The following is a 21,687-nucleotide window of genomic DNA, read 5'->3' on the forward strand; positions in this document are numbered from 1 at the left end:
CACGTTTTATAGAAGAACGGTACAGTTATTGTTTTAAGAAGTGCAAACGGGGGCAGCAAGCACCCCCAACCTCTAATTGCAGCCACGCAGCAGTGAAGATAAAGAAACAAGAAATTTGTGGACCCCCTTCTTTTATTTTATCCCCTCTTCCCAAAACGTGACCCATCTAGAGCATCTATTGACGTTATCATTATGGGTAAAGCAGTTGGCTAAATGGTGGGTAAAAGGACCAAATCTGTAATATGTGTATCGCAGACACGCACATTCTTATGGCAGAGTTTGAATGAAGTGTCACATGAATGAGCGATACCACGCGCACTACACTGTTGAGATGCAGTCACTGTTGGAGATCCTTTGTACTGGGACACTTTCTAAGATCCATGCGTGTTCCCTGGGAGAGAAGGGGAACAGGGTGTTGGGGAACTGGTTGTGTTTTCCTCTTTGGTCTCTCCCTGAAGTGTGGTCTCAGCGGAGTCCACGGACGCCTTCAATTCTTCCAGTGTAGAAAGGCGTTTCTCCTGCCAAGGTATGCGATACATGCTTGAATGAGCCATTTAACTCTATGTACACTATATGGACAAAAGTATTGGGACAACTGACCATTACACAACAGGGACTTCTATGACATCACATTCTAAATACATAGACATTAATATGAAGTTGCAGTTATAACAGCTTCTACTCTTCTAGGAAGGGTTTTGGAGAGTTTCTGTGGGAATTTTTGCCCATTCATCCACTAGAGCATTTGTGAGGTCAGGCAGTGATGTTGGATGAGAAGTCCTGGCTCACAACCTACGTTCCAGTTCATCCCAAAAGTGTTTGATGGGGTTGAAGTCAGGGCTCTGTGCCGCCGGTCAAGTTCTTCCACCCCAAACTCATTCAACCTGCTCCCACAAAGTTGGAAGCATAGATGACAAAATGTCTTGGTCTGTCCCTGTTGGTGTAATGGCCAGTTGTCCTAATACTTTTGTCCATATAGTGTAGCTATGTAACAGCATTATAAGCATTACGCTGCATCTGTATCCCAGAGTAGATTTACCGGAGTTATGCTGTGTGTCCCAATGTAGCCCGATACATACATGCCAAGTGCCCCAAAATGTCTTTCTTTTCTAGGGGCTCATAATGTTTGCTGGTTATGAGTGGAACCATGCCCCCTAAAACAAGTCTCTCTCTTTGGCCATATGAAATGTTTGGAGGTATGCTGATAAACTTTGTATCTCTTTTGCCACCTTATCATTATAAGGCATACCAGGGACCCTGAGGTCCTGCCCGGAGGGGAGTAGGGAGTAGGGGGTGCTAGGTTGGGGAGGCAGAAAAATTGCCACCTTCCAACCCAAATCCAAATCCCCAAGCGTGGTAAAGAGCTGGACATTTCCTTATAAACTTCATAGGGCATAGAATCTCACCAAAGCCACAATGTGCTTTTGCGTATCTTCTCCATCTGTCGTCTCCTGGGTCGCTTTCCCCTCTAAGGCAACAATCCTGAAATAAAAGCATCAGAGCAGTCATTGAAAGGAGACGTCTATTTTCTTGCGCCCCTATGCCCTGCAGAGCTGTGAATTTGCAGCATTTCAACTGAAACGCTGCTGACTTCCACCATTGGAAAACTTGGGCATGACCATCCCATTAAATTAGACGTCATTGCAAATACTCCAAACTCATCTAAAAGAAGAATCTTTTGTCTTAAAAATGTTACATCAGGGTGTGGGTTAAATGAATCTGCCATCCAATAAACTAGATGAAATCGTCTTTAAACTCAGCGTGTATGTCTTCTGTTGATGTTGTACTAAACATACCCGGTGAAGTTCCCCGCGGAGGCTTCCCTGAGCTCTCCCTCTTTTGGGAGAGACACGGCTTGCTTTGTGTTTGGGTTGGACTTGGACAATGACAGATCTACTAAAGTTTATTGGCTTCCACTCTGAGACTGGAAGAGCAGAAATTTCATAGATGACAAAGGAATCGATTCTTTACAGTAAGGACAATAAAGGTATGGAATTCACTGCCTAGAGAGGTGGTGTTATCCAATACATTAGATGCCTTCAAAAGGGGTTTGGAGTCAAGAAGGAATTTTCCCCCCTGACGGCAGAATTCGAAGTAGCTTAATTAGGGGTTTTTTTGCCTTCTTTTGGAATAAGAGTTACATTAGGAAGAAGGGTTGAACTTGATGGACTTAGGTCTTTTTTCAACCTTATGTACTATGTAACTATGGCTTAGCGTGCCAAAGAATGCAATGAATGCTTTGTGTAAGTGGGACAGCACCTATAATTCTCATCAGCTCTCCCCTCCTGCTAGGGATTAAAATTTTATTAATGACCAATTATAACAATATGGATGCATTCAGATTGGGATATTGATATCTAAAGAATAGAAGAATAGGTAACAGTGAAAACTCAGGTGCTGCTTCATTAATAGTGGCAATTCCAGTAGCATTAACGGCTGGCCGGCAACTTGAACAGTAGAGCAGGTCCAGCCAAATGAGGGGTTAACACAAGAGTTTATTCACTAAAGGGGTATTTGCATAAGCGTTAATTAGAGAATTGCACCTTAAACTTACTCAAGAAGGCAGGATCTGGCCCCAGGGGCTTCTTGGCGAACAAGTGGGTACTAATGACAGTTGCTGATAATTATTTATTACCTTGTTATGTTTTCACATCACTGTCCCATTTTTTTGTGTGCAAAGGTTTTATTTATTTACTGCAAATTACAACCAGCACATTTAAAATGCTGCCCTGTAGTGTGTAGATTGTATAATTGTAGAATTCCTTTAGTGAGTTTATACAACCTGCACACTGCAGGGGGCAGCACTTTACATGCGCAGGCCAGTGACGTGATTTGTACATGGATTCTGGGAACTTCTAACTACACATAACAAAGTATGTCGGAACGTGAAGAATCTTGGACCGGCCCGGGGAGCAGGAACGCAGTGGGATGTATGTATGCATGTTAGAGTTGTATGTATAAGTCTGTGTGTGTTAGCATGAATGTGTAGTGCGAGCATGAATGTGTAAGTGTGCTTGAATGGCAGTGTGCTAGCATGAGTTTGTATGTGTAAAGGTTGAGTGTGTATATGTGTTAGTGTGAGTATGCAAGTTTGCGTAAGTGTGGGAGTGTAAACATGTGTGCCAGTGCGTATGTGACTTATTGGCGAGGCAAGAGGCCTTGGCTTTTTCCTGCTCCCTGGGCCAGAAGGTGGTGGCCCTTCCCTGTGCATCATACAGGGCAAGTTTAGCTCTGCTTTTGCCCTTCATAATGCATAGACTCGTACTTTTAGAGTGGTTTGGCTGACAGTATGATCATTGCATCAGTCAGGGTATAAATGCTGCCTAAAGTCCTTGTTACTAGAGACACCCAGTGGCTATATGTGGCATTGACATCCATATCAAAGCAGTCCAACGGGGTTAAGCCTTGTTATAAACAGAGATCCTTGACTAACCTGTTCAGCATTTGGCTCATCTGTTCAGCCAGCTCTGTCTGTAAAGTCTTCTGAGTCTCTTCCACTTTTGCCAGTTGCCCCAGCACAGCCTGTACTTGCTCAGCCAAAGCATGTAACTGCCCCTCTAGGTCCTTTTGCTTGCCCTGATTCTCTGCTATCTGCCCCCTCATCTCTTGAAGATGCAGTTCCTGGGGAGGGCATTAACCAGTTTAGTCATGAGTGTACATTACTGGTATTGATTAGGTTCATTTACACACACCAGTACCAGGACAAAGAAACGGGATGAGATCTATAATTGTATTCAGCAGGCAAGCACAAGAGCTATGTCACCCATGTGCAAATTAAGGACACAGTTTTATTTACTTGTTTGGTGGTTTCTTCCCTATGTTGTCCCAGGATGGCTAAGTTCTCATTCCTGCACCAGGGCACAGTAGACTTCCTCCTTGGGAGAGTAGACGGTTCTCTTATTCGTGGCAGTTTCTGTGTCACAAGGAAAGAGTCTGTGGAACAGTCTGTTTGTTGTGGTATATACCTTATACAGTTGGAATTTCTAGATTATATAGAGGATAACACGAGAGTGCCTCCAGTTTCCTTCTTTCTCACCTTTGCAGTGGTCTCACTGATATCCTGCTCTTCCTCTTCCATTGTGTCAGCGCCTGTTCTACGTCTGCGCTCCTTTCCCTCTCTTCTCTGGGCAGGGACACTCTGTGTGCGGGTCACATGACGCCTGTTTCTCCTTTCTCTCTCTTCGCTCCTCGAGGGCGGAACCAAGCGTTCTTTCATCAAACTACTCAACGATTGGCTCTTCTTCACAAGGGGGCGGAGGTTACGCATGTCTCTTGGTGAAACAAAATCTGGTTCCTCTCTATCCTCTTGGCTGCAATACAAACAAGTTTAAGCATACAAATACAATGACCTATAAAAATTAGAGCTAGTCATGTGTAGATAGTACCTGGAAAACATGGTGGCTGTAGTAGTCATGCGTGACTGGGTCAAGTGTACTGAGCTCTATGCTCCATCATCTTGGGTTTCTTCTAAGAAGGACCAGTCAATCTATGCCTACCTCTGATAGCCTGCTTCCTTGCCAGCAACAGCACTGGGTAAGCATGCTGTCCTCACTTCCTGGCACGTTCAGTAACTACGTGAGCCGAGCCATTGGAAGGAGAAGTAGTAGGTACCACCTTTCTGTAAGACCACTAGCGATTGCTGTGGACTGTGCACCCCAGTGATTGAATGGAATGCCGAAAAAGAATCAGAATCCTCTACCTGTTGTGGAAAACGGGGTCTTGAGTGATGCATTCTGGGACAGGTTGTCCCTCTGCTAGGGCCTTGAGGATTGTTGGTAAGGGCTCCAGCTGGTCTTTTGTTTGCTGAAAAAAATACAAGAGAATTATAGAACCAGATGATTCTATTTTACAGGCCAAGGGAGAGATCTGGCTATTCCATCTACCCAAAGAGAAAAGTCCAATATAGGACAAAGATATTAAAATATATTTTTTAATCTTAAAATGGCGGTCTTGATTTTTATAATGTAATAGGGCTATAGATTTATATATGGTTGTTTTGTACCTGGTGGACATCAGTAAAAATCCCACAAAGCATGGAGTGTAGAGCCGCAAGCTCATATGCCAAGTCCACACTGCCTTCATAATTGACTTCGGAGACCTCACTGTCTGGATTGGCGACAGTCAGCAGGAAGTCATTCATCTGGTCCCAGTACTGTTCCAGGAAACCGTTCATAAATGCCATGTAATCCTCTTTTTCCCCAAACCTGTTGATTTCAGTCAATACATGGAATCGATCAATGGCTAGGGTTATTTAAAAAGATAGAATATGCCAACAGATAGAAACTATCCAGCTCATCTAGTCTGTTGTTTTTTTATCCCCAAACCTTGATCGATGCTTGGGCTCGTGTTAACAGTATAGCCCTATTCTTATCCTATATATATGTTTAAATTCCCTCACTATATGAACATTTACCACTTCTGCTGGGAGGTTGTTCCTCTTATTTACTACCCTCTTTGTACTACCCTTTTTGATGCCAAATGAAAACAATATAATGGATTAAAAAGTTATGGCAAAGCTTCCTCAGGGACTTTTTATACAAGCCAATGGGTACCAATTATTTCTATGGTGAGATATATTCAAACTACCCTTTATATTGCTTCAAAGGAAAGTGTACCCTCTTAAAGTGGATTTACAAGTCTCTCGAAAAAGGTAGAAAACGGTGAAGAAAGCACCATATTTTTCACCTTGTAAAGTTGGCCAGATTTTGTAGGACCTTGGCCACCAGAGTCAGTGCTCGAGCTGCAAGAGGGTGCGGATGTTCCGGAGAGAGATTAAATAATCTCGGGGAGAGAATAGCCGGGCAAATGAAACGAAGAAAGAGGCAGGCGCTGACCAATCGGGATCCCAATTCGGGTCTACCTCTTTGGGCAACTTTGTCCTGCCAGGCAGAAAAGACGGCCAAGAGCTCAGGTGGAAATGATCTGCAAGGTGTAAAAAAAGAAGGTTTAGAAGATGGAGAGAAGTATGAGAAAAAAGTGAAAACAGAATGAAACTGTCATTGTCCAAAAGAGACGGTCCCTAAAAGACGCCTGAAGAGCACGAGAGGACTCGACGGAACGAGACAGGAGTATGAGAAAGAGAGGCACCTGGAGCAAAAAAGTCATAGTAACAGAGAGTAAGAGAGAGAAGTAGGAACTACCAATGGATGATGTACTTTCATATACTTTTCCATGTGTCTCGCTATTATTTTCTGCAAACTTCTGTAGCAGAAGGAAATCTCACCTCTGAGACTGCAAGATACTTTGTAAAGCTTCTTCACAGCTACTCCACAGATGACTCCTGTTCTCACTTAAGTCTTCTGGAGAGCAACGCAATGGGTCAACTTCATGGCTGTCCTCCGAGGCATAGAGTCGTGTTACAAACGGACCTAAAAAAAGACAAAAAGAACGTTGGTTTTTTTTTGGTTACAATTTGTTTGCAAAACCCATAGAATGGTTGCGTTTAAAAAATATATATATTTAAATAGCAGGTATCAGTTCACAAAATCTCACAAATCTTCTATCAATTTTATTCAATGACAGATATATATTTAGACATTAATGTCCAGTTTACTAATGCACATAATGTCAATAACCCCCATAACTCCTCTCACTATTGCTGTACCAGATGTGGTCCCAGTATTAAGGTCGAGCATAGCACAAATAAAATGGTCTAACGCTCACGCTGGTGTTTGATATTATAGAAAGCAAATCCAAATTCCTCCCAAAGCAAACAAATTTCTATTCCTCACCCAACGTCTCCAGGAGATAAGTCTGTCCCACCATCTTCATGTACTCCTCAATAGCTTTGGTGAGAATAGTGTTTTCTCGGAATATTAATGAGTCTTGGACATCATAACGAGAGATCTCTGCCACCCCAAGCTCCACCAGAAACTCCTAAGGACACAGTGATGCAAAATGAAAACAGTACCAGACAAAGTGGTGGAATCGGCTAGAGCAACACACATTAACATCTGACCTTGGCTTGACCGGTGCTCTGCAGGACATAGACCAATGACCTTCCCAGCTCTTCCTTTTCGCGAGCACTCAGAATTGGCTCCATCGCTTTGCTAAACAAGAGATACCTCCAGGTGAGATACTCTGCAAACTCTTTGTACTGCACCATAGGTAGAACACGGAGCCTCCTGTATCTGCCCCTTAGTCTCAATGTCAGCTCTCCTCCTAGTGGAACCCATCTTTCCACACCATCCTTCATTCCTTCCAGTGCCAGTGTTACAGTGCCTACCCCGGTAGCCTCCTTCCCTTCCCGAAGAAGGTGAATAGCCACATGACCTCGGGCAGAGGGCAGATCTCTCAAGTTAAAGCTTTCGCTCCAGAATACCACCCCAGACTCGGCTGTCTTGCTTGAGGTACGTCCATACAAAGCGCCATCCAGGTGGACCTCGCAGAAATAACGGGAACGAGAAGCAGGACCTGAGTGAGAGAGGCCCTTTGCTTCATGGATCCACAGGCTGAGGGAACATTCTTCGTGTTCATAATTATCCTGATAAAGTCAAAGTGTAAATTACAAAAAAAAGACTTATACATTCAGGTTTATAGAAAATTAGAAGAGGCTTCAACATGACCATAGAACGTGATTCTATAGGCTAGAATTAGTGAATTCTACATTCTAAAGTTATTAGATTCTAAAGAATTCTAAAGTTAGAACAAGATCAGTGAAGAATATTCTATAGATGCCAGAAAAAGCTTGCAGTGGTCTCCAGTGGAACTATAAAATCAGGGAGAACGAGTCGGCCCACAGATTTGAAATTCAGATTGCTTTCTTCACAATTCCTTTTGCATTTCTCCCTGAGGTCTCTGTGCAGTGACAGACCTCCGGGATATTAACTCATATCTCAGCTTTCAGAGAAAACAACAAACAAGCAAATAGATGCCAGACACATTTAGGGTTTCTGGGAAGTTAGATAGAGAAAAGTAGTTATTTGTGTGCATGTTTTTAAAATGATTTCACCAAAAACAAATTGCCCCTCAAATTATCCTGCACATTGTCAACAAATCCTGGGATGAGCTTTGTGTTACTTGCGTTTATTTTTTTTATTGAATTGCTTGCAATTACTAGAACACTTAGACGTGTGCATTCGGATGAAATGTGTGCATACAAATCTTTGAAAACAAAGAAAAAGTGCTTCTCTCACTCACTCTCTCCCACACTCTCATTCACTCTCTCATGCCTCTGTCTCCACTTATTTTCTTGCATCTTCTTGTTGTTCTTCTATTTTCTGTCTTCTTCCTTCATCCGGTGCTCCTTGTGTCTTCTTTCTTTGTCTTCTTCTCCGTGGTCATGGCCTCCTGGTGAACTTCTGCACAGAGAGGCCACAATAGTGCAGATAGACTCACTGAGAAAGAAAGGCGCAAAAATGCTTCTCTTTCTCAGCGAATCTGTCTTTGTTATTCCGGCCTCCTGGTGACCTACTACTACATAATGACAGGGATTCCGGAGGCTCCACCCATAAAGTTCACCGGGAGACCATGTCCACAGAGAAGCGATGAAGAAAGAAGACACAAGGAGCATCGGATGAAGAAAGAAGAAGGAGAAGATTGAGAGAAGAAGGTGATAAGGACACTGAAGCGGTTGGTGAAGAAGGCAGAGAGACATTCAGAGAGAGAGAGTAAATGAGAGTGTAAGAGAGTGTGAGAGAGCATGAGTGAGAGTATGAGAGAGTGTGAAAGACTAAGTGAGGGTGAGTGACAACAAATTTAGTTTGAAAATGTAAAATGCCCTCAGACTTTCATCAGAAACGAAAGGGCAGGAAACGAAATTCGTTGTCCGAAAACAAATGTGCCAAAAAACAGAAGAAAAAATTTGTCAAAATGTTTTTTTGGTCTGTTTGCACAAGTCTACTTCAAACCTTGTCTGGTTGGACAATTCTGCGAAGATTTTCAATCCAACGATCACGTTCCTGGACTGAGGTACAACCAAAGCAGCGACTTCCGTTTGCAGTGATCACCTAAGTAGAAAAAAACAAACTAATATAGGATATTTTTTAAAATAAGGATTATTCTTATGTTTCATAAGTGAAGTAATTACCATAAAAGCCAATTGGATTTTCTTTGCATTAGAACCATTTTTATACATAGGCCACAATAGAACAAGTAGAACTGGACTTACAGTGGAGATTGAAAAGCTCCCCACTATTCCTCATGTTCAAAACGAAACTATTACCTGAGGTAAAATCATAATAAAATAAAGCACTGAAAAACCATATATCACTAGTGTTATATATTAGTGTTATTATAATTACTTAATGTTTATTTTTTTTTAAGTTATTCAGAGGTATACTTTCTAGCACTGGTTTAGCACGATATTTCATGCAAATTTTCCTTCGCTTTCCATTGTACCAATTGAGCAGATTGCATTGGAATCCTAATTTATGTCTAAGTTGTTACCCTTTTTTCCGGACTCCACCTGACAAAAAAATGTCCAAAAAAGGAGCGGCCACTGGTGTAAGCGGTACCAGTACCCCTCCTCCACCTTGTTGGGATCTGAGTCAAAGTGGATCTCTTGACCCTCGTCAAGGGTCACTCTCATCTCATCAGTCCATAAAACCTTTGAGAAATCTGTCTTCAGATATTTCTTGGCCCAGTCTTGGCGTGTCAACTGGTGCGTCTTGTCCAGTGGTGGTCGGGTTTCAGCCTCCCGTACCGCGGCCATGTCTCTGAGCACTGAGCTCCTCGTACTTCTGGACACTCCAGGTTGCACTTCTGGAATATGACGGCACTGGGGGATAATGGCTTCCTGGCAGCTTCGTGTTTGATTCTTCTCAAATCTCTGGCAGTTAATTTGCGTCTTTTATTCTCAACGCGTTTCTTGCGACCCTGTTGACTCTTTGCAACAAAATGATGGTTCTGCGATCACGCTCCAATATCTTGGCAATTTCAAGAGTCCTGCATCCCTCTGAAAGACTTTTTACAAATTTGGACCTTTCAGAGTCAGCTTAATCTCTTTTTCTGCCTATTTTGAGAAAATGAAGCTGCCTGGTAATTATGCACACCTTGACATAGGGTGTTCACCTCCCTAGGCCACAACCTTCTTCATTACACAAATACACATCACCTGATATGCTTAAATGGCATAACCCTTCAAGTTTACACAGCTTGGAGTTATATATATATATATATGATTTTTTCCCTTACATACTTATTTGGATCTATACATTTTAAACCTTTTCTGAAACAGAAATGTGCCATTGACAGAAAGCAGCCAAAACGTGTGCGTTTCTGAATTGGACCTAATTACATGTATGAGCAAATCAAGCCAAATGAGCGGGTGATGAATACAGGGGTTCCGTTACCTCAAAGCAGTAGCGTTCCCCCCGGATACTGCTGTGTAGTGCTCTTACTATGACGTCCTTCTCGTTGGCCAGGTCAAAAATTTCGATGCAGTTCAGGGATTCCCGTGATCCGTTCACACTTCTGTGTTAAAAGTGACCCACAATAACAGTAAATGAAGAGGAACAAGCTTAGAATGTTGGTGCTTCACAACACAGAATAGTGGACAGCAATGTCCCCCTTTTAACCAGCATCAATAGAGAAAGCAGTGCTTGTTTCACAGATTCCTTTCTTGAAACAAGCAGTTTTGTAAAGCTGCAGGGAACTGTCAACCTCCTAACGATGTATTCCTTAAAGTCAAGGATGAAGACAGGGGAGATCTGGCACCTTCTGGCCTCGTGGACAGGTAAATCCAAGGTCTGTCCCTCGCTGGCCCCTCGCACCCTGGTAACATCTGCTTTGGCACACATACTTACACTAACACATACACAATCACTCCAACATACACACTTACACTCCCTCTCACGCACACACCAACAGTCCCACTACACACACTCACATTCTTACTAAAATATACTCATTATAACACCACAGTCGGACCCCTCCTTTACTACGAGTGGCCTGTTACAAGCTAGACTTGCCCTGTTTGAAGAATATGGACCAGCTCATGGTCCCCTTTGGACCAGCCTGCCCCTGGTTGAAGACATGCTAATGACTTGCTGGCTTGTTAGACCGAGCTGTAATGAATGGAGCCAAGTGGATCTTCAGATTGTTTCACAGAGAAATACTCTACAGAGCACCAAGAGGCTGAGTGCTGAGTGACTATGTAGAAAATGACAAAACTGTTGACTACTGAAGGTAAAGTGTCCACCATGTTGGCGTTATATTTGAATGGCTAGTGTGGGTTCTTTTGGTGTACATGTCCATATCTTGATACTTTGTAAATGAGCTGATGCTGAAACTCTTAAAAATATAAACACTTTAACGGCTCATGGTGCAGATTCTGTGTAACAAATAAGTATACCTACTATATCTTTGTGTTCTTAATGGGATCACCTGTATTCAAGCAGGGGTTCTATTTATGACATCACTGGCTTTGGGATGATAGGACTGTCCTTGAGGACCTATTGGGATACTTGTAGCCTTAGGGTAGAATGTAAAGACCCCCTTTGTAAACTCTGAAATCCTTAGACTGCAATACAACGTGCGGCTTAGTTACCTCTCCTCTTGTTGTAATGATGAAGTACTTGTTTTATTTCTGTTCTTCTTTTTTTTCCTCTTCAGAATCAAACCCTGAGAGGATCATTAAAGAATTAGCATTTAGAGTTATTTACAAATGTGTTTTATGAGGCAGAGTTTCTGACCATGTCACTTCTTTATCCATCGACAGCCCGATCCCCCAAAAAGCAAATTGGGTCTTGGTCACATTTTAATGGTTGACTGAAGATTTTCTAATTGGCAACCAAACCATATCCCATGTGACCGGTATTGCACCTGTATTATAGTATGATAAAGGTCCACTTAGAAGTGGAAATAGCTGGATCATTACTGACCAAGCCAATGTTACATTGAAATGAAGGCAGTTGTTGGAGACATTAGGGAGACATTGAGAGAGGGTGTGAGAGAATGAATGAGAGTGTGTGAGAATGAATTTCATTCAGGAATTAAAACCATTTCGTCTGAAGCGAAAGGGCAAGAAACGAAATCCGTTGTCAAAAAAACAATTGACCAAAAACGAAATTTAAACGCAATGCAATATTTATTTAGCGAATGGAACTATAAAATGTAGGATCTGAGAAAAGTGACAGCAAAAATTTGAGGGGAAAAAAAGAGCAACCCAATGGAACTTGGGAAAAGCAGCGTGTTTGGACCAGAGCTCCTCATACAAGAACGACATTCATGCAAGCATGATGTAAATAATGAATATAAAAAAAAAACATGTACTTACCTTGACATTATTAAACTGATTTTTTGAATCCAAGTGTCCATCAGTGGAAGTGTCTGCAATTAAACCAAACCTAATTCAGAATTTAAAGAATTCCAAGCGTTATAAAGTTATCGAAATTTTGATGTATAAATTTATAATGGTAAAATTCGAGAAATAAAGAACAAAACAAAGCCACAGATTGTTAATTTTTTTTCTCAAATACCTTCCTTTTCTCAAGCCATTTTTTTCTATGAAAGAGTGTTGATTATGCATTTCTATGGGTTATGACTACAGTATATCTCCCCATTATCGTATAGGTATGTGTTTCTAAAGGAAACAGATACAAATCGTCACAATTCTAGAAGTAGATAAAGAATTCTAGTATCAGCTATTTCTTGCAGGAAGGAAGTGGTAAAAACGTAAGATTCCTCCTTATAACACATCTGCTAGACCGTAATAAATAAAGCATCTTTTTCGACTAACATTTTTTATTCCAAACCACGCCAAGCTTCTAAAAGGACTTTTTCTTACATATTTTCGAGCCACAATGTCCTTCCTTAGTGTGTTAAGTGTCACTTACCTGCTTCCGCTTGGCCAAGTTGAGCCGCCCCATTGCTCAACACACAGCTGCCTGCCCGGCTCCTGATGCTGAAAGCATCCTGAAAGAAGCAGAGGATCTGTCTTGTGTTCTTTGAGGAATACGGCTCACTTATCTTCTCAACAACCAAAAAACATCAGCTAAAAACATATCAAAATCTTGAAAGTCTCCTTCGCGTCGAAAGAATGAGATCTCTAGGACATCAAGAAGCATTATCGTTCATTGTTGCGTCTCAGCAATAGGCAAGACCGCCCTCAGAAATCCTGGGGTCCAGTACAGACTTAAAGCCTGTGCCCCCCTTATACCTCTCCCTTCAGCAAATCTACATATACTGTAGTCCTTATAACATATGACGTGATATATTTCCCATGCCCATCGTGCACCTAACACGGCTCTTACCTGTTCCTCTCCTCTTGTGAGCATTAGACATCCGTCCACCAAGGAGAAGTTTGACACGTCCCACACGGGTAAGTCCGGAGTATGCTGATGAACCGAGGACTGGGGGGAATCTAGTAGAATGGAAGTAATGTATTCATACGGCAGCGCAGACGTTTATTACAGAAATATAAAAAGCGTGTGCATTCATTTAAGGTCGGAGTTTTGCCCTTCATCAAATACCCCTAAGGCTGTCTATATGTCGCAACTCAAAAGCTGTTTGTGAGTCCACATTGAAATCAAAAGACAACTCAGTCTACTATTATTTGTACTGGAAGCCACGATAAGCAAATATCTATCTATATCTATATATATATATAACTTTATTAGGGTAAGAAGCGCAGACAGTTTTTGTTTTTTGTATACATTGTACAGCCAATACACTGTTTTTGCAGCATGCTTACACCTGTTTGGTAGGCCTCGTATTACACATTTGTATTATTTGAGCCTGTGACTAGCTTAGCGCACCGACATTTTTTCTTTTCCCTGTTTGCACATATTTGAGGTTGTTGGCTCCTCATCAGTCTGGTTGCAGCTTGCTGTCCAGGGGTTAATGGGGAGGAGGTTTAATTGCACCTCCCCCAACACATTAATAAGGTTTTGGTAGCAGTATAAACTGCTTTGTGTGCCCACTACGTAGGAGGTGAGAGTAGGTTCTCACCCTATTGAGAGTGTGCCTTGACGTGGCGGGTGAGCTTAATTATGCTTTGGCCAATTCATATAACCAAAACTTCTCATTTATATTATGTTTATATATTTGTTGCCAACTTTATTAGGGTGAGAAGCGCAGACAGTTTTTGTTTTTTGTATCTATCTATATCTATCTATACGAATGTTATTATCAACATTGAGATCAGCAACTCCACAAGTGCCAACCTTCTATACCATACCTCCTAACATTGCAACTCTCCAAAGTTCTAGGGGTTGCACTAGAGCTATGGTTAGGGGTGAGTTTTACCGAGACTTTTTAGGTGACCTTGTGACTTATTGGTAATGACACAATTGTTTTATAAACCCATTGCGTGCGCGTTATTGTTACTTTTAGGAATATAGAACATTCCTATCCAGCAAACATTCCGGGCTACTAGGAAAGAGGGACATCAGCAGGATAAAGGGGGACACTTGTGAGTGTGCTCAACGGTGCTGGATTAACGTTCTAGAGTACTCCCTGATAAAAACACGCACAAGATCGGCTTTCGTGCCAGGTGTGTGGCTCCACTTCTTACACTTTGGGCAAGCTGCGACTGTAGATCCGATGTGGCCGGATCCTCCGATAAAGCACCAAGGGCTCATAGGCATGCACCTAAAGTGCCAAATCGGGCACTGATGCTATACGACTTTGTTGGGAGGATATACGGCAGTGATTTAATCATATTTTTATATTTGCACTTAACAGGAGGGGCAGAATCTCAGGGTCACACAGTCTGAAGCGGACTTCATATTCTCCTCTGATTTAATGATATAGAAACATTCCAACGGGTGCTTATCTCATGGGTATCAATCTGTATACAGCTGATAGTAGGTCAGAACATCTTTCCTTCCTGTTTTTAGGGCCATTATTAAAACCACGGTTGATGAGTCACCACAATAATCTTTCTGATGAGCTATCAACGTGTCACCCCAATTAGAAAGGGGTCTATTAACTAAACGTAGAGTTGACGTGAGAGTTTACAGTAGAGTTATTCGCTATACATTATGAAGGTCCAACTAGAGGGAGCTTCTGCTGCAGGTAAAGCATGGCTGGCCCTGTATCATGTATAAAGTCACCCATTGACCCAGGTTTGGCCAATCATAATGAATAGATAAGTCGGAGCACGCTTGCTTATAGAAAGCAAAGGAAAATTCCTTTTTTTATATACTTATATACTGTATAATATATCCTGCATGTACCAAAACCATGTTTAAAACAGGAAACAAGTTAATATTTCCGTTTAATAAAACCACATCGTTACAGCAAGGAAAGAGGCGTGCAGTGTCTCAAACAGCGTCTGCCCTTCTTACAAGCAGGATGGCATCATGGCTCACAAAGCCTCTGCCTGTTCTCGCTATGACCTCATAATATAGATCACAAGCGGGGGACATTCTAAAAAATATTAAACCTTTAATAGCCCATCACAAAGATTCTATTGAGAAAATCAAGGATGGTTATCAGGAGGCAAGGACGTTTTTCCACCTGTGTTCAAGCTGTGATCTAGTATTGTGAAAAGCATCAAATCAGACGATGAACACATATATAAAGGTTTCTATAGCAACAGTCAAGATTGATAAAGATGATACCTCTTTTGGGTAACTACATTGCATAAGGTTGCAAGCTTTCAAGTCTACTTAGTTTTGTTCTTCAGACATATAATAATATCGTAATATAACATGCCCGAAGAAGATAACTGTTAGCAACAAAAGCTACCACCTTCACCAAATTGGCTTAGTTTTAGTAAGTCATAAGTGGTGTTAGTTGTAGGGTTATAGTACCAAGACTAAAATGCCGTGCTGAAGTGTATGATGGTATATGATGGGTACTGACCGTGCGGAATATTTTAGTAAGGGACTGAGAAAGGAGAGGTCCCTTCATACCCTAATTACTCACCCTCCACCGTCTCTGGCTGTTGACAGGTCTCCTTCTTTCTTTCTAGCTTCTGTGTAACAGAGTGCAAATAATGAACAAAGCTGTTGGTTCGGGGCTCTGCTGCATCTCTTTTCTTCTTAAATAGGGAGAACCTTTTACGTGGTCCCCGGGAATCCTTGACCTGTGAAGTTTGTGAATGCCTCCATCCTTTCAATCGACCCCAAACACCGCGCTTTCGCCCGTCTATCTTCCATTGGTAAGAGCCAATGGTGGGTTGCTCTGGTGGAGAAGTGTCTGGAGCTTCAGTGATTTCACAGGGTTCCTCCATTACACTAATGATTACTTCTCGGTCTTCTGTCCCCAATAGATGTCTTTTCAGTCCTTTTATAAGCTGTTTTTGCTTTTTCTCTGGTCCTTCAGCCTCCTACCACTCCTGTGTATGTATGAACCTTCAAAACGCTTGCTTCTCCGACCTCTCTCCACCGCACACTCGCCTGGTCTGCTTGTCTGTCTCTTCCTGCCAGTCTTTTCTCTATTTACCCAATTTTTTTCTCCCCCTTCTTTCGCTGTCTGTCTATCTTGTCTCTTCCACCGAACCTCTCTTTCTCAAACAGGAAATATGAGGTTTGCAGTTTGCTCTGACAACCTCAGAGAGCTACACACAGGGCCAATGGCAGGCGACGAGCATTGTCATGCAATTTTGTGATAACCCAAAAACTAAATTGAAGAACGACAACAAAAACTCCAAACCAAACTTTATTGGACAAGACAGAGGCTGGTACAGGGCAGATGGAAAACTCTTCATGTTCCCTAGAAAGAAAAAATACATTCTATATAGCATATATATGATATATGATAATCCAGTTATACTTAGTAGTATGTATCTCACGCTTGTAATAATAGGTATACTCTGTATATATTATCTTACACAGTTACTGTACATTGAACATCCCCATCTTACACGTATAGCCAATACTACTTCTATTCAGGAGCACACATACAGGGGCTTCATTGAGGTTTATCCCTATGGGGCCACTGTCTCTTTCATTGGAAGGGGAGTTATATGTAGTTTTTACTTCTCAGTATGCACTAAATAAAACGTATGCTTGCAGGAACATGCATGTCACCTTTTTATGTTAGATTTAATTCATTATATTAAATCTGTAATATTCAGTAATATTTAAGCTCCTGCAGAATCCCAGTGCCTAGTTTGCACGGATGCTATAACCTTTTCCTTGCTTTCCCCATTGGCTACCTAGCCGGCTTGGGAACTAGACTTATGGGTTCAACCATGACGCTCGGGTAGAATACACTGACGGTGTGTGAATGCCCACTTGGAATGCCTTAGCATTCATAGCTTGCTTCATGGGTCCTTTATTTTAGCCCCTAAACCTAATTGGAGATGGTCACACCAAGGTACAGTTGACTCGTAACGCAGAACTATGGCCAATGGCTTAAGTTACCTTAAAGTTCTTCCAGCTCTTGATCTCGTTGTACAAGAAATCTCCTGGACAAGAGGTGTCCACCAGTTGCCGGTGACCCCACACTGTGTAGTTGGAGGAGACGTATCCAGAACTGACTGCGCACTGTAGGAAGCGATCCCTCACCAAACTCAGTATTCTTTCCTCAGGCAGTAAACTGGTAAAGTTTCCAATGAAGCTCACCCCATAACCAACGGAATTATGGCCCTTAGTGTGGGCTCCAACCCAGAGCCAGCCTCTTCCCTCATATAGGTACCCATCTGATCCAACCACAAAGCTAAAAAAAAAAAATACAAATTAAATGGTATTAAGTTCCCTCCCTGGCTCTGGAACTTGCATCTCATTCCTTTCACATCCTTGGATGGAGGCGTTTGGACCAATGGCCAACATCCTGGAGAGAAGACTGAAAACGCGAACTGTTCGGCTTTGAAGACCAGAGTTTAAAACCGCTGCTCTAGGCTCTGCTGGCATGAGTTCTTGTTCGTCTACATTATTATTATTTTTTTACTGCCTATATGTTTATTTTTAAATAAAAAAAAACATTATTTCCTTTTCTTATGGCAAAAAATGAAGTAAAGACAATGATATTGGTAAAACATTTTTTTTTAAAAGTGTGAAGGCAGGGCTGCTTTTGGGAACTCAAATAATCTCTTATGCCTTCCTATGGCCTCAGCAGCGAGGACGGACTGGTACCTCTTTATGAAGAGTGAACAGTAGTCCTCTCAAGTATGTGTAGACAGGACCATAACGAAGCTTGGCTGGGCTTTGACCATTCTAGACAAGCGACCCGTATAGTGGGGTGGGCACTCAGGAACAGATCAAACAGTATGTAGTTCACATATCGTTTTCCAGCATCTAGTCTTAACGAGTACTTCAGTTTCCTACCTGTACCCAATGTCATCCCAGCCTCTGTCCTGCTGATGAAAGTCCTGCATGCTTCGCATATCAGCACAACAGTCCTCGAAGGAGGTACATGGCTGTGAGGGTGTGTAGGTATGATGGATGTAGATTTGAGCAAGAGGGAGTTTCAGGAACGTGGGGGTCCCTTTATATGGCTTGGCCTCCCACATACAACGAGGTATTATTGCAGGACATTCTGTAAAGAGAACACATTATAACAAAATACCAAACGAAAAAAAACTGGAGGATGAGTTAGGTGCTATCAAATATAAATTAGTAGAGGAAGAGAGAACACATAAAATACTGCATACTCCCAGGACCTGAATTTATTTAAAATAGCCAATATTGTAGTCCTAAAAGCTCTTGTTGTCAAGGGTGGTAACAACAGCCAGATATAACTTTATAATCTTTAATATCCGGGCTACAACATGAACTTAATCACTAGGAATTCTAGGACGGAGAATAGGGGGCTTGGCAGAGACTGTTCTCTAGGATTTATTTCTAGATACAGATAAAGTTCCTTCGTGGTTGGAATCCAGACGTACCCAGAGATCACGTCTGAGGTTCAAGATTCTGAGACCAATATGAAGGTGAATGAGAAGACAATTTGGAGCTGACTCTGGTATAATTTAATAATATTTGAACATTGCAAATGCTGCTTTTCTCCACTACTGAACCCCCTACTTCTGGTGATAGTTACCTAGATAATGTTGCTCAAATTCCCTCGCTGCTGTAGCAGCAACTTTGTCAAGCTGATCATCTGTTATACTGTGTAGGCTGCAGCCTGCCCTGGACTTCCCGAAGCAATAAACCGCTCTACGTATTGCCGCTTCCATATTGTCTTCTTGGATCAGGCTTTGAAATTCTTGCCTTCTAAAAGCACTTTTGGCAGGCTTCCCCCAGTAAAATTGCTGAATGAGGGCACTCAAATGCAGGCCCTTTGATTCATTTCTTAAACTTTTCCCAAGTTAGGTACCGTCCACGGCACCGTTGAGATAGGCAAGTGTCAGACCTCTTTCGGCAACGGCTTGAAGCTGGAAAGAACAGGGAGAAGACAAGGAGTCCCAGCAACCATCAATCAGTTCTAGCGGTTGTTCAAGGGCAACTCCAGAAGCAAGGAAGGCCACTCCTAATGAAGTGGCTAATGTGGCAGGGTGGTCCTTGTGGTCTGACACTGAGCTTATTCCTTGCTGATAGCGAGAACTTGACCACTGGGCACAAACATTATTTGCCCGTGTTTCAGTAACTGTGTGCCCAGATTCCTCATTCTTGATTGCAGATTCCACTTTCTCACATAGGAAGTCATCACTCCAACCGCTAACCACTGCCCCAAGAAAAGGCCTCAGTGCCACGGTGCTACCATCAGGGGCCAATACTACTCCTAGCTCATGCCAGCCCGTTTCATTTGACTCCACAATCTTGTGAGCTAGCAGGACATGGGCGAGAGCGGCTTGTCTGTCCGATAGAACCTCTGAGCGGAATGGAGGGGTGACAACGTGGAGCAGAAGCTTAGCCACGGCCAGAGCTGAAGATTCTGTTAAGCTTAATTCTATGTCCTGGACAAGGGCAAGAAAGGTGTCCATCTTCATCACAACCTTGGCTGTGGGGGAAAAAGTTTTTTTTTAAATCAGAGTTAATGACTGATGAAGAATGTTACAGAAATAACTAAGAGAAAATGGACTGGAAGGAACACAAAGGAACAACGAGTAACAATGATACAATTGGTAAATAATATTATGTTCTACACCCCACAACTGTTTATTTTTTCTGCAAAGGGTCCTGCTATAGGAGGGGCAGTCATTCTATAGGAGAGCTACATATATAGCTATCAATAAGCTGCAAAGTCATTGAATAAAACATCTTGGTAAAGCTCCGTCTCCAGCCAAATCCATAACCCCACCTAAAACAAAAGTTCCCCTCTTTGGTCATTTGATCATATAGTCTTCTTGATTGTAAGTTCCTTTGAACAGAGCCATTATACAGCGCTGCAGAATATGACGGTGCCATATAACTCAGATGATAATAATATAAATATTAGAACACATGGTTACTTACTATTACCAAGGTCTGCAGACAGACAAAGAGAGAACATAAAAACGTAGATGAGATGCCAGCCGACCATCTTTAAGTTGCTCTGCGGTAAACAAAAACACTCTTGTGAGGGATGTGGGGGAGGGCTGGTATATTATCCTTATACTTCCTTATCCTAGAATGCACTTAATCCAGTCCAACCTGTTACTTAAGGCATCAAAGCTGTAATGTGTATTTGAGAGAGACACGATTTTCGGGCACCGTCGTGCCACTCTGCCCCACTGTCCCTCTTTTGTGTGAATTGTGGATCGTGGGTCGGTTGGGGAGAATCCTCTGATCTTCCCTGACTATTCCGGGGAGCCGTGACATCAATGGAAGTCTTTGCATGCATGTGCTTGTCTCTTTACATAGGAAAGAACCACATGGCATCAACCCCTACCAGGTCAGCGATCTAGGCATAGGCCTAGTTTGCCTATATTTGCGTATCCAGTCCCATGAATGGGACAGCTGGCCCTGATTTTCGCTTTAAATACCATTAAATGTATCATCCATAGTCTATAACATTCTAAAACTTCCCACCAGCCATATCCGAGAGTTTCCTGAGCTCTGTGTCTTTTGGGCTTCATGTGTAGGTGGGGCTTGCTGCACATGGGGGCGGGGCTAGCCCAGACTGCCTTTTGCGTGCGGGTATGTGGGCGTGGATAACAGGAAAGTGAATGGGAAATGGGCAGCGGAGTAGGCGTGGCCACACAACGCTCCCTGTCCGGAGAAAGAAGAAGCTGAACAGGAGACCTAGGGAAGCAGCACTTCACCCTGAGACTCCAGGTCAAACCTGGAAAGTTCCAGTTATATTCATCAATCACGCATTTGAGCCCACCAAATACAGTGTATGGTGGCTGTTCATTCCTTCTTAGGATCCATCCGGATTCTAAATAAAACATTAAAGAATGTCCGCAGATTTCATTTTAAAAATTGGATTTACTTAGGTCATATAGCAGTGCCAAATCTATGTTCTATGCTAATATCAAACAAAATAGTTACCTTTTACCTCCAAATAAACATGAGTGCAGCTGTAATGCACAGGCTAGGACGACCTTACCGTCTGTGGACGACCTTCCCCAGCTCCTAAATGAGAACTGCGTGTCCTCAAAGGGAAAGCAATTAGGAAGCTAATATTGGGTTTTGACATAAGAGCTCATAGGTCACTCGCAGTTATCAAACGGTACTGTTTGTATTTTAGACGTACTTTGGTCTTTTGCATTTCTGCAGACAAGCACTTACTGTGTAGATTATGCTGTATAATAGCATAGCCCTATTATAACATACACAATTAAAAATAACGTGAACACATATGATACATACTAATACAGAATGTGAGCAGGGTTCTGCTCTTGTGAGCTTACTATCTATAAGAAGTGGGTAGGTGGAACTTGGCCTGGAAGAAGAAGAAACTTCTTCTTACTCGGTCCGCATGTCATGCCCT

At 42.3% G+C, this 21,687-nt stretch overlaps 2 protein-coding genes across 2 annotated transcripts; both read right to left on the minus strand.

Moving 5' to 3' along the window:
* Positions 1-114: 114 nt before the first annotated feature.
* RASAL3 (RAS protein activator like 3) lies at positions 115-16,296 on the minus strand. The gene is made up of 18 exons (XM_053463539.1): positions 15,814-16,296; positions 13,194-13,303; positions 12,777-12,855; positions 12,218-12,270; positions 11,489-11,562; positions 10,293-10,413; positions 8,850-8,948; positions 6,959-7,483; positions 6,732-6,876; positions 6,224-6,368; positions 5,686-5,922; positions 5,003-5,204; positions 4,700-4,803; positions 4,037-4,310; positions 3,797-3,913; positions 3,434-3,621; positions 1,407-1,482; positions 115-518 (listed from the first exon to the last, which is right to left on the minus strand). The coding sequence occupies exons 1-18, from the start codon at positions 16,118-16,120 to the stop codon at positions 372-374; spliced, it is 3,003 nt and encodes a 1,000-aa protein (XP_053319514.1). The 5' UTR covers positions 16,121-16,296; the 3' UTR covers positions 115-371.
* Positions 16,297-17,246: 950 nt separating this feature from the next.
* Positions 17,247-21,268, minus strand: PGLYRP2 (peptidoglycan recognition protein 2). The gene is given in 5 exon segments (XM_053463540.1): positions 17,247-17,550; positions 18,159-18,369; positions 18,874-19,773; positions 20,229-20,307; positions 21,253-21,268. Coding segments are annotated over 4 exon segments (1,482 nt in total). The 5' UTR covers positions 20,296-20,307; positions 21,253-21,268.
* Positions 21,269-21,687: the final 419 nt, after the last annotated feature.

This window comes from Spea bombifrons, chromosome 4, assembly GCF_027358695.1.
Source record: "Spea bombifrons isolate aSpeBom1 chromosome 4, aSpeBom1.2.pri, whole genome shotgun sequence".
NCBI lineage: Eukaryota > Metazoa > Chordata > Amphibia > Anura > Pelobatidae > Spea > Spea bombifrons.